The 13,588-nt window shown below is 46.8% G+C and overlaps 1 protein-coding gene across 5 annotated transcripts in view; it reads right to left on the reverse strand.

Annotated features, from left to right (window-relative positions):
* Window positions 1-12,910, reverse strand: part of ABO (ABO, alpha 1-3-N-acetylgalactosaminyltransferase and alpha 1-3-galactosyltransferase) — a 36,867-nt gene extending 23,957 nt beyond the window's left edge. For 2 of the 5 annotated variants that reach the window (XM_082470618.1, XM_082470617.1), the window contains exon 1: window positions 12,544-12,667. In XM_082470618.1, the coding sequence (XP_082326744.1) occupies window positions 12,544-12,556 (13 nt within the window). In that variant the 5' untranslated portion in view covers window positions 12,557-12,667. The other 3 variants (XM_082470620.1, XM_082470619.1, XM_082470616.1) reach the window with 2 other exon arrangements.
* Between the last annotated feature and the right edge of the window lie 678 nt (window positions 12,911-13,588).

Consider the following 13,588-nt stretch of genomic DNA (forward strand, 5'->3'; position numbering starts at 1 on the left):
GCAGCCAGAATCTCGTTGATCACAAATACGAGGGGCTCCCGAGTGTTGGACTAAGAAAACTATGTACATCTGGGTGCAGTCCAGAAACATTTACCAAAGAATTTCATTTGGTAAGGGCATATACCTCAGTTTCCTCTGACTGGGTATGAAAATGTGAAAACCCAGGGATGTATAAACTCAGGGATGTATCCAAAAACATGTGCTTCTATCTATAATAGGCAAGACACGGAAGCAACCTAAATGTCCATCGACAGATGAATGGATAAAGAAGATGTGGTACTTATATACAATGGAATATCACTCAGCCATAAAAGAATGAAATAATGCCATTTGCACCAACATGGATGGACCTAGAGATTATCATACTGAGTGAAGTGAGGCAAACAGAAAAAGACAAATATCACATGATATCACTTATATGTGGAATGTTAAAAAAAAATTATACAAATGAACAGAAATAGACACACAAACAGACATAGGGGAAAGGGGTGGGAGAGGGATAAATTAGGAGTTTGGGATTAACGTATACACACTACTATATATAAAATACATAAGTAACAAGGACCGACTGTATAGCACAGAGAACTATACTCAATATTATATAATAACCTATAAGGGAAAAGAATCTGAAAAAGAATATATATATGTATAACTGAATCACTTTGTTGTACACCTGAAACTAACACAACACTGTAAATCAACTATATGTCAATAAAAAAATAAAAATTAAAAACAAAACAAAACAGGACTTCCCTGGTGGCGCAGTGGTTAAGAATCCGCCTGCCAATGCAGGCAACACGGGTTCAAACCCTGGTCCGGGAAGATCCCACATGCCGTGGAGCAACTAAGCCCGTGCGCCACAACTACTGAGCCTGCGCTCTAGAGCCTGCGAGCCACAACTACTGAGCCCACGTGCTACAACTACTGAAGCCCGCGCACCTAGAGCCTGTGCTCTGCAACAAGAGAAGCCACCGCAATGAGAAGCCCGCGCACCGCAATGAAGAGTAGCCTCCGCTCACCGCAACTAGAGAAAGCCCGTGCACAGCAACGAAGACCCAATGCGGCCAAAAATAAATAAATAAAATAAATAAATTTTAAAAAACAAACCAAAACAAAACAAAACAAAAACATGTGCTTATACAAGTTTACAATGAATTTGGTTACATTGTATCATTTTTTATAAACTCTATGTGTCCTATATTTTAAATGTTTAAGGGAATTTGATATGTCCAATTTGTGTTTGATTTAACAAATGGACAAGATTTTTAAGTGCATAAGAAGTTTTTGTCATACTTGAGAGAGTCTGTTCTGTCCCGTTGTGTGTGTCTGAGAGAGAGTTACATCAGTTAAGCTTTTAGTCATAGTTTAAAACAAATTAAGCTGGGTGGAAATAATCCAGGTAAAAGCAAGTATTTAATGGAGGATTCCATTTCTATATAATTCTAGAAAATGCAAATTAATCTATAGTGCTAGAAAACAGAACAGTGGTTGCCTGGGGATGGAGGTGGGTAGGTAAGCGTGCCAGGGAGGGATTGCAAATGAGCACAGGACTCTTTGGGGGTAATAATAGCTATATTAATTTTTGTGACTGTAGCGATGGTTTTGCAGGTGTATACATACCAAAAGTTACTAAATTCTGCACTTTAAATAAATGTGCAGTTTATTATATGTCCACTTTACCCCTATAGACCTGCTTTAAAAAAAAAAGAAAGAAAAAGAAATGCATCCAGATTGGAGAGGAAAAAGCAGATCTGTCTTTATCCCCATCTACATGTTCATCTATGTAGCAAATCTGATGGAATCTATAAAAAAGCTACTAGAACTAATAAGTCAGTTGGTGAGTTTAGCAAAACCACAGGATACAAGGTCAATATACAAAAATCAATTGTTATTTTCTATACTAACAACCAACAATCAGAAATGGAAATTAATAAAACAACCCATTCACAATAGTATAAAAAATATGAAATACTTTGTCAGAAAATTCTGACCAAAAAATGTGCAAAACATGTGCGGGGAAAACTACAAAATATTGCTGAGAGACACTAAGGAAGTCTTTTAAAATGGTGAGTACTACCGTGATCGTGGATCAGGAGACTTAATATTGTTAAGATGTCAAACCTCCCCAAATTAACTTACAGATTCAATATATTAATAATTCCAATCAAAATCCCAGCAAGGTTTTTGGAGAAATTGACTAGCTGAATTCTAAAATCCATATGGGAATGCAAAGGACTTATAGCAGTCGAAATAACTTTGAAAAATATAAATAAATTCAAAGGACTACATAATTTTAAGTTCTGTCCTATTAGAAAGTTAGCATAATCAAGACCAGGTGAACTTCATTAAGATAAACCAATCAACGGAGCAGAATAGAGTCCAGAACAGACACATACACACAGGTGGTCAATTCATTTCTGACAAAGTGCAAGGGCAATTCAGTGGAGAAAGCAGTCTTTTCAACAAATCTGCTGGAACAATTGGCAATCTGTACACAAAATAACGAACTTCGTTCCATGTACAAAAATTAACTGAAATGGGTCATAGACAAAAATATAGCAGCTAAAACTATAAAACATTTAGAAGGAAACAGAATACAACTTTTATGGCCTTGGATTAGGCAAAGATTTCTTAGATACAAAACCAAAAGCCATATCCATAAAAGAAAAAATTCAAAAGCTGGACTTGATCAAAATGAGTAACTTCTGCTCTGTGACACAGTTAAGAGAATAAAAAGACAAGTCAGGTCTGGAAAAAATAATTTCCAAATCACATATCTGGTAAAGGAGCTGTATCTAAAACCCAATTATATGAAAACAAACATATGTATATATACACACATATATATGATATATATATACATATATATGATATATATACATATATATATGATCTGAACACCCTTCACTTCCTTAAAGAAGATGTAGAGATGGCGAAAAACAGTTCATGAAAAATGTCCTTCATTAGTCATTAGGAAAATGTACATTAAAATCACAGTAAGAGGAAAGTCCCTGCCGGTCCACTGGTTAGGACTCCATGTTTTCACTGCCAAGGGCGAGGATTCAGTCCCCGGTTGGGGAACTAAGATCCCACAAGCCGTGTGGCACAGCCAGCTAAAAGATAAATAAATAAAAATTTAAATTTAAAAAAAATTTTAAAAGAAATCTTCATTTAAAAAATAAAATAAAACAAAATCACAGTAAGATACCATTATATATCTATTAGAATTAAAAAGATGACTAACACCAAACGATGGTGAGGGCGTGGAGCAAGTGGAACTCTCACATGCTTGTGGCGGGAACGTAGAATTATGCAACCACTCTGCAGAACAGTTTGGCATTTCCTACCAGATGACCCAGAGAAATGAAATCATGTCTGTACAAAGACTGGGACAGGACTGGTACAGCAGCTTTATTTGTCATAGCTAAGAATTCAAAACACCCCAAATCATCAGATTAATAGATAAACAAATTGAGGTGTGTCCACACAATAGCAGAAAGAATGAACTGGATACACAGATCTGCATGGAGGAGTTGCAAAATAATAAGAGGCCAGATGAAAAGGAGTCATTACTGTACAATTCCCTTTATATTAAATTCTAGAAAATGCAAACTAGTCTAGAGGGACAAAAAGCAGACAAGTGGCTGCCTTGCATGGCAAGGGTGGGGAAGGTGGGGCAGGTTGCCGAAGGGCAAGAGGAAACTTTGGGGGGTGGCAGATTTGTTCATTATCTTGATTGTGGTGATGGCTTCATGGATGTACACAAATGTTAAAATTTATCCAACAGCACACTTTAAATATGTGTAGTTTATTGTATGTCAGTTATTCCTGAAGCCGTTTTAAATACAAACAAACAAAAAAGCCACAGCGAGATACCATTTCTCACCATCGATGGCGAAAATACCAAACATGATTGGATGCTCTCCAGGCGGGACTGCGCAGACGACCGCGCCTGCTCACACCTTGGTGTAGAGCTTTCTTTCTTTCCTTTTTAAAATAAATTTATTTATTTACTTTTGGCTGCGTTGGGTCTTCATTGCTGTGTGCGGACTTTCTCTAGTTGTGGCGAGCGGGGGCTACTCTTCGTTGCAGTGCACGGGCTTCTCATCGCGGTGGCTTCTCTTGTTGCGGAGCACGGGCTCTAGGCGCGCGGGCTTCAGTAGTTGTGGCTCACGGGCTCTAGAGCGCAGGCTCAGTAGTTGTGGTGCACGGGCTTAGTTGCTCCGTGGCATGTGGGATCTTCCCGGGCCAGGGCTCGAACCTGTGTCCCCTGCATTGGCAGGCGGATTCCTAACCACTGCGCCACCAGGGAAGCCCCTTTAGGGACAATTTAAATGCAATTTAATTTTTCTCCTTACAGTGCCATAATTGTGTGTGTGGAGTGGGGTGGGTGAGAAACACTGCTGAAGGAAGTAGAAAAGGGTAGCACCCCACAAAAAGGAAGATCAGACAGTATCTACCCAGAGGCAGACTCACTTAGCATCTGACCCAGCAAACCCACTTCTGAGAATGTACACGGCAGAGAAAGCTACACACATGTAGAATGACTGATAGGCTTTGTATGTAAGAGCAAAAGACTGGAAACAAACCAAGTGTTCATCAGTGGGGGCGAGGTGATTAACTGCGGTGCATCCAATAAGGGTTCCTATGCAACTGTTAAAAAAAAGTGAGGGGGATGCAGTTGGAATATATGGGTCAGGTTTCAAGCAAAGTACAGAACAGTACAAATAATATTCTACCTATTGTGTAAGAAAGAAGGGTGAAAAGACATATAACCATATTCACTTACATTTACATTTTAAAAAAATACCTAAAAGACGGCACAAGAAATGAATAAAAACGGTTATCTATAAAGGGCAGGGAGCTGGGAACAGTGCCGGCAGAGACCAGGTAGAAGTGACACTCCTCAGTATATACCTCGAAGTATAATTTTTATTTTTGAACCATGTAAATGTACTACCTATTCAAAATAATAACATTGAATAAACATAAAAATAAACCAGAATAACATGTTACTTTTTAAATCTTGGAGAGGGGAAAAGCCTTTCTAAGTTTGATAAAAGATTTTTTTAAAAAATAACCCTGGGCTTCCCTGGTCGCGCAGTGGTTGAGAATCTGCCTGCCAATGCAGGGGACGCGGGTTCGAGCCCTGGTCTGGGAGGATCCCACATGCCGCGGAACAGCTGGGCCCGTGAGCCACAATTACTGAGCCTGCACGTCTGGAGCCTGTGCTCCGCAACAAGAGAGGCCGCGATGGTGAGAGGCCCGCGCACCGCGATGAAGAGTGGCCCCCGCTTGCCACAACTAGAGAAAGCCCTCGCACAGAAACGAAGACCCAACACAGCCATAAATAAATAAATTAATTAATTAATTTTAAAAAAATAGCCCTAAATGGAGACAAATAAATATGACCCAATGAAGATGAAAGTGTTATGCATGGTTAAAAAGAACCACAAACAAAATCAAAAGAAACAAATTCAGGGGGAAAAAGTGCTTGCAACTCATATCACAAAAAGCCCTAATTCCCTTAATAATACCTCCTACGATTTAATAAATAAGAGCAACTGTTGAATTTTTTAAGGGCAAAGTATATGAGATGACAACTGATGTGAAAAAGCATTCAACCTGGACTTCCCTGGTGGTGCAGTGGTTAAGAATCCGCCTGCCGATGCAGGGGACACAGGTTCGAGCCCTGGCCCAGGAAGATCCCGCATGCCGCGGAGCAGCTAAGCCCGTGCGCCACAACTACTGAGCCCGCACCCTAGAGCCCGTGCTCCGCAACAAGAGAAGCCCCCATGATGAGAAGCTCGAGCACAGCAACGAAGAGTAGCCCCCACTCGCTGCAACTAGAGAAAGCCCGCGTGCAGCAACGAAATTCAATCTCATGATAGGAAGAGCAGTGCAGCTAAGGATTGTACAAGACTCCAGTTTTCACCCATCGGGTGAGCAATGGGGTGTTGGCTGTGCCCTGGCAATAAGGTGCCTGCAGGAGCAGGTGAGCAGGAAGAAATAGCTGTCATCAGAGCAGGGATGCAGCAGAGGGTGACATCTCTACATCACTCATATTTTTCTTGTGACATCTCCACCTCCAGCTCTCCTCCCAGTTCTCACGAGCTTCCCTTTAGAGAAAATCTTGGAAAGGAAAGTCCAACCCTTCTTCTGTCCTTTACCCTCACTAGCCAGCCTTTCACCCTGACTGCCTCACTGAAACTTCCCTTGACAAAGGCTCCAGGGATCTCAGCGGCCTTAATTCAACGCTCTCTTCCTTGTCTGAATTAACCCATCAGCCACAGTGGAACTCTGCTCTCTTTGGTCTATTTCCCGGGCCACACCTGCCCAGCTGCCTTTGCTCTTTCTCTTCCTGTAGCACAAATGTTGGAGACTCCAGGCACAGTCCTGGACTCCCTTCTGTACCCACACTCACCGCCCTACCTTGTACCAGAGCATTAAATATCATATTTACACTGCTGACCCTCCAGTCACTTCTGCAGCCTTCACCTCTCTGTGGACCTGTGAACTAGGAAATTGAACCATTCATGGCCACCCCCACTGAAGGCACATCAACATTATCATGGCCAAACAGGACTGTAGGTCCCCATCACCACACCACCAAGGGGGCCACTCCTCCTGTCTCATGATAGGGCATCACCATGCATCAAAAGCTCTGAGGCTGGGAATTCCCTGGTGGTCCAGTGGTTAAGACTTGGTGTTTTCACTGCTGGGGCCTGGGTTCGATCCCTGGCTGGGGAACTAAGATCCCGCAGGCAGTGTGGCATGGCCAAAAAAAAAAAAAAAAAAGTCTCCAAGGCATCTTTAATACTTCCTTTCCCTCCCACCCTGAATCCAATTCACTATCACACCGTGTCAGCTCCACCTTCAAAATGTGTCCCTGGTGCATGTCGTGTGGAAAAAGGTACAGCAATTCTTCAAAAAACTAAACATAGAATTCCCATATGATCCAGCAATTCCGCTCATGGGTGCATAACCAAAAGAGGTAAAAGCAGAGACTCAAAGAGATATTTGGACACCCGTGTTCACAGCAGTATTTATTCACAAGAGCCAAAAAGAGGAAGCAACCCAATGTCCATCTATGGATGATGGATAAAGAAAATGTGTGGCAGCCACACAATGGGATAGGAGTCAGCCTTGGACTTCCCTGGTGGCACAGTGGTTAAGAATCTGCCTGCCAATGCTGGGGACATGGGTTGGAGCCCTGGTCTGGAAAGATCTCACATGCTGCGGAGCAACTAAGCCCATGCACCACAACTACTGAGCCTGCACTCTAGAGCACTCGAGCCACAACTACTGAAGCCCACATGCCTAGAGCCTGTGCTCTGCAACAAGAGAAGCCACCCAATGAGAAGCCCATGTACTGTGGCAAAGAGTAGCCCCTGCTTGCCAAAACTAGAGAAAAGCCCGCACGCAGCAACAAAGACTAACGCAGCCAAAAATAAATAAATAAATAGCTAGCTAGCTAGATAGGTAGATAGATAAAGGAGTCAGCCTTAAAAAGGCTTGTCCTGAGCTACAACACGGATGGACTTCAAGGACATTATGCCAGGTGAAGTAAGCCAGTCACAAAAGGACAAATCCTGTAGAATTCCGCTTGTCTGAGGGACCTAGAGGAGTCAAATCCTCAGGGACAGAAAGTAGATGGTGGGGAGTCAGGGGCTGGAGCGGGGGTGGAGGGGAGTGCAGGTTTCCATCTGGGGAGATGACAGAGTTCTGGAGATGGATGGTGGTGATGGTTGCACAGTGTACTTAATGCCACTGAAATGTACACTTAAAAATGGCTTAAATGTAATTAATTTTTTTTTTCATCTTGATCTTTTGTTAGCATTTTTATGAGTTCATCAGTGTTTCATTAGAGTTCTGAAAATGCTTATTCATTCAGTTCAGCAGTACCATCAGTTACCAGAAACCTGTACTTGTCAGAGTCTTTTCCATGAATTTCTTGAAGATGAAACCCTTTTATAGGAACATATTTGCAAAAGCATCAGAGTACACCCAGAACTGTCTGTAAATGACAAAAGACTTAAAAATGACCACGGTTAAAGATTTGATGAAAGTTCATAATAATGCAGTTGACAAGAAAATTAGTTATTTCTGAGATATACATTTTAAAGTAATAACTAGGATTATGACTTATAACATTATACCAGAACATATAAGATTTTTAGAAATTTCATGTAATGTCTGAAACATTTATATTAACATATTTCCATACAAATAACCCAATGAAAGTTTAGTATTAGCTGTTTTGTTTGTTTGTTTTTTAAAAAATTAATTACATGGGACTGAGTGAACTGATGAGGATGAGTATAATTTTTGAGACTTTCTGTTTGAATTAAAAAAAAAAATCCCACAAGGACTCAGAGGCAAAGAATATACAAATCAATTTTCACTGCAAAGTAAAGGAGCTGCTACAGTGGAGGATTACTGGACTGAATGTCAATATTATGACATAGTATGAGTGTGTTTCATGTTTGGTAATTGCAATCATTGTTGCTTTTGTTGTGGTCACCCATGTACAATGCTTGGTGTCAGTCTATTTATCTCTTGTAAAAATAAAATACAGTGTGTGTGTGTGTGTGAAAAAAAACAAAAAGCAAAACAAAAAAAAATGCAATCAAAAAATGGGCAGAAGACCTAAATAGACATTTTTCCAAAGAAGACATACAGATGGCTAACAGGCACATGAAAAGATGCTCAACATCACTAATTATTCACTAATTATTAGAGAGATGCAAATCAAAACTACAATGAGGTATCACCTCACACCGGTCAGAATGCCTATCACCAAACCAAACAAAACAAAACAAAAAAACCCACAAATAACAAATCTTGGAGAGGATGTGGAGAAAAGGGAACCCTTGTACACTGTTGGTGGGAATGTAAATTGGTGCAGCCACTGTGGAAAATAACATGGAGATTCCTCAAAAAACTAAAAATAGAACTACCATATGACCCAGCAATTCCACTCCTGGGTATGTATCTGGAAAAAATGAAAACACTAATTCAAAAAGATACATGCACCCCAGTGTTCATAGCAGCTCTATTTACAGTAGCCAAGATATGGAAGCAACCCTTGTGCCCATCAACAGATGAATGGATAAAGAAGGTGTGGAATATTGCTCAGCCATTAAAAAGAATGAAATTCTGCCATTTGCAGCCACATCAATGGATCCTAAGAATATTATGCTTAGTGAAATAAGTCAGACAGAGGAAGACAAATACTGTATGATACTACTTATATGTAGAATCTAAAAAATAATAAAAATGAATGTATATGTGAAACAGAAACAGACTTACAGACCAAAAAAAAAAAAAAAGGCTTAAATGGTAAGTTTCTTGTTACATATTTTACCACAATAATCCTTAAAAACAAAAAAAGTGGGCAGACAAATGGGTTGGGCCTGGACGCTCATCTCCTGCCCCTGATGGGGTCCAGCGGCCTGAGCCAGCTGATGGAAGAGTGGGCAGAAGTCGGCCCCTGTCCAGCAAAGCCGATTCCTGACCTCGGGGACCCCCTTTGTCTGCATATCGGCATGCAGGACGGCTGGTGTTCGTAGCCCACCTTCCCCGATCTACCCTGCCGGGTGCTGAGAGCTGGGCTATTATGTGCCAGCTGGACCATTTCTCTGCTTGTAAGTTTCCCCGAACATCCTGCGTGGTGTCCGCCTTGCCCAGTGGCACCGGGGACGTGTGTTCTGACACTTCTCTTGCCCCCTCTCTAGACGGTGTCTGGTACACAGTAGAAGCTCAATGCACAGATGTGGATGGAATCTTCTCAGCCCACACCTTGTGCAGCACAGCTGTTCCGTAGTTCAGGGCTGGGGACTGGTCTGGGTTCTGGCACTTTCCAGCTGACTTTCTGAGCCCCCCACTCCTCACCCGTCTCTGAAACAGAGCGGGCTGGCCCAGGTGAACCTGAAGTTCACAGTTTCTGTTGCAAAGTGCGAGGAGCTCTCCTCTGCTCCCAGACAAATGCAGGGCGTGTGGCTCTGGACCGGGAAGTGAACCCAGGAAGGGAGGGAGCGGGGAGGTGCGCTGGACAAGACAGAGGAGGGAGAGGTAGGGTGCTGCAAGAGATGGTGGAAAACACCTGATGTCAGAGGATCCAGAGAGACTGGAAACTGGACCACCAGGCCCCAGGGGTGGTCTGGGTGGCACCCGGGCAGGATGTCGAACATGGTGCCAGGGAGGGAGAGGGTTTGGGGGTCAGGTGGGGAAGGGTGTCTCTAAGGCAGGCTCCTGAAGGCTGCGTGCCCTGACAAGCCAAACCACACCCAAACGTGTCCCTGGGCTGCTGCTGACAGATTAAGTCAAATGAACAGAGAACGCGTTATTAGTCACTAACCAAGTAAGTAACTTAAGCCAGTGATTTTTAATTTCAAATAGTCAAAGGGCCTCAGGTGGTCCCTACGCCACCCTGAACTTCTTCCTCGAAAACAGCTGATTGGTGCCCGGGGGTGGGGGTAGGGGGGAACAGAGGGCTTTGCAAAGGAGAGTACAAGAGTCATCATTCCACAAAGCACTCATTACTCACGGGCGCTCAGGCCAGGAGGGACTTTACACAGAACGAACGGTTTTGCCCAAAGTCATGTAGATTTCATGGTAATGTCAGGGCTCAGATGCAGGCTAGGGTGAGCCCCTGCCTGGCTTGCATGGGACCAACAGAGTCCCTGTTCAGGACGCGGGACTAAAGTGCTAAAACCAGGACAGGCCTTAGCAAACTGGAATGAATTGGCCACCCTACCGGCTCCCCGACCTTCAGACCAGGGCTGTTGCGCCCTTGGGACTCTAAACAGAGGGCCATCCAGCCTTGTCTCCTGCCGGACGCTTGGCATCAGAACCAACACACGCCCCTGGTGGACCCCACCAAATCATGACCGTCCTCGGGGCCGTGGTCACCACCTTCCCCAGGACCAGGAAACCCGGAGCCTGGGTGTCCTTTTGGGCAGCTGACTTAACTCCCAGTGTCTCATGCCCTCAGGCCATGGGATCCGGCTGGCTCTGGGCACTGGTAGCCCTTCCTATCACCCACCACCCTCACAAGGGCCTCTCTGCTTTGGTCATGAAGAGTAGACTCTGAGAACACACGGTTTCAGGGAACCAGTACAAACGTGAACCAGGAATACCCAGTGTATTCCAGTCTGTGTGGGAAAATGATTTCTTCCGGGAGCCCTGCCAGAGGCCCAGCCCCAGCCAGGTCAGTCTGGCTGCTTCCCAACGGTGAAAGAGAATTTTTGCGTTAAATGTCACAAAAAGAGGTGGCCGTGTCCTCTGGTCTTCTCTTCCAGGGAGATGTGCGCTCCTCCACGCACCCAGGGGCTCCCGTTAGCGGGCGGGGACCTGGGTCCTGCCCGGGCTGAGCCCCGACCCCCTGAAGGACGGCAGAAGTCCCATCCCTCCTCGCAGGTGCTGGCACGCGCCCCCCACTCCGGCCAGGAGTGGAACAGAAGCCAGTCCTTGGAGCCAGGAGGGAACAGAAGGTGCGAGGAACCCGTGTTGGTGTTTGTGGCCTCCCGGGACCCTCCCAGCTTCTCACCAGGGCCACCTCCTCCTGCTCGGGGTGCTGGGGGGATGTGAGCAGAGGCACAGGAGCCTTCCTAGGTGTCTGGAAAGCCCAGAGCCCCCCGGGTCACTCCCCTACCCTTCTCCACTGGTCAAGTAAAGAGAGACTCCAGGGGCTGGTCAGGGGGGTGGGTGGGTTCTAACAAGTAAGACCTGAGTGGTTGCCAGGCAGCAGCAAGGAGGGGCAGGGGGCCAGGCAAAGCCTCCATCCCTCAACCTCGGAGGCACAGACCACCCTCTGGGGATCCTAGCGCTGCTCTGCCCCTTCCTCTTCCTCCCTCTCTCGTCCCCTCCCCTCTGCCTTTTGACCCGCAGCCTCACAAGGTGACGCTGGGTCAGATCAGGGCTGGGTTCATGACATCCAGGACACAGCCTGGACCTATGGAGGCTCTTCTCCCCTTGGCCCTTTCCTCCTTCCCTCCCTGCCTCTCTCTCCATCAACACCTCCACCTCCCCCCAACCCCCGCCAGGCGCCCTGGGTTCCTACCTCCCACACAGGCACTGGCTGTGTCCAAGCTCCTGGGAGGAACTTGGACCAGGCAGTCTTTACAGCAGGAGGAAATCCTTCACTGACTTCCGGCTCTCTTCTCTGGGGCCCAGACAAGTAGAGGAAAGGGAGGGCCGGGGAGAGGGGGCAGGCGGAGGTGCTCCTACCTGCAGGAGACCCGGGCAGGAGCTTGGCACGTCAAATCAGGACAGCTCCACCAAGGCTCTGCCCTCCACCCTCCTCCACCCTGGCCACGTCCCATCCGTCCGACTTCCCTGGGGGCCAGCAGCGTCCCTACCCAAGCCCCCCCCCGACACATGCAAGCGCAGCTCCCCAGACCTTCTCTGCTCGCGCTGTCCTCGCCAAGGCTGGCTCTGGACCTCTGGCTCTAGTGCAGCTGGAAAAGCTGGGCCAGACGGTCAGATGCCTGGAGCGGGGCCCACAGCTCCATTCCGGGAGCCTTGGCCCTCCCCACTCACCTCTGGGGTGCATGGCTCCTGGGACCGACCGCAGGCCAGGAGCCTGGAGGCAGAGGCGGGGGATGGCAGGCAGAGGTCAGCCTGCCAGAAGCTAGACACAGCTCAGAGCTCAGGCTCAGAGCCAGGGTTACCTGAGAAAGAAAGTCCAGCTCCTTCCCCAGGGCCAGCTCAACCTGCCCATTCGTTCGGGGCGGGGTCAGGGGTCGGGGAGGAGCCTCAGCAGATTTCCTGTTTGCCCAGATCTGCCCAGCGCTGCCAGCCTGGTGGGCTCCACGACCAAAGCCAGACTTGTCGGCCGGATGCCCAAAGCCAGCTGCGCCCAACAGCCCCGGGGGCGGCATCTTGCCCCCGCCTCAGATCACACAGGGGCCCGGTTGGTGGCTTCCGCTGCTCTCAGGGCCAAGCCCTGCCCCTTGCTCTGGTCCTCAAGCCCGGGTGTGTGTGTGTGTGCGGGGATCTGGCCCCTGCTCGCCTCTCCAGCTAAGCTTGTCCTCGCTCCATACCCCACCTCTCCTAGGCCGTCTCTCCACCCTGGGGACCGCTTTTCTCACAACACCTGGCACATCACCGGCCCAACTGCCAAACAGCCCAGAGGCCCTGGACACTCTCTGGGTCCCATCATTTTCTCTGGAGGAACGTTCCTGGTCCCGGAGAATTCCAACACACAGGGATAAAGAGGAGTGTCAATGAAATTCTCAGTGGAGGCTGCTCCTGGGAGGTTGTCACCTGTGTCTTCAGGGGAGGCCCATCTGGGGTGTGGGAGCATCAGGCCCGTGGGCCCCATCCAAGAATTCAACATGGCACAGCTCAGGGGGAGGAGACAGCCCTCTCTCTGCCCCTCTCCCCCCAGCCCATGCTTCCTGTGCAGGTTCCCACCTGGTGGAGGGAGAGGCGTGAGGGAACCAGGCTGGACGAGCAGCTAGAGGCTCCGACCAGTGGCTCACGCCGTCATCCTGCGACCTGGACGCTCTCTTCTCCTCTCCAACCTCCATCCCTGGGTGCCGGCCACTGGGGATGGAAGAAGGGTCCTACCACGCAGCATCCC

The sequence above is a fragment of the Balaenoptera physalus genome (genome assembly GCF_965194825.1).
Source record: "Balaenoptera physalus genome assembly, chromosome: 7".
Classification (NCBI taxonomy): Eukaryota; Metazoa; Chordata; class Mammalia; order Artiodactyla; family Balaenopteridae; genus Balaenoptera; species Balaenoptera physalus.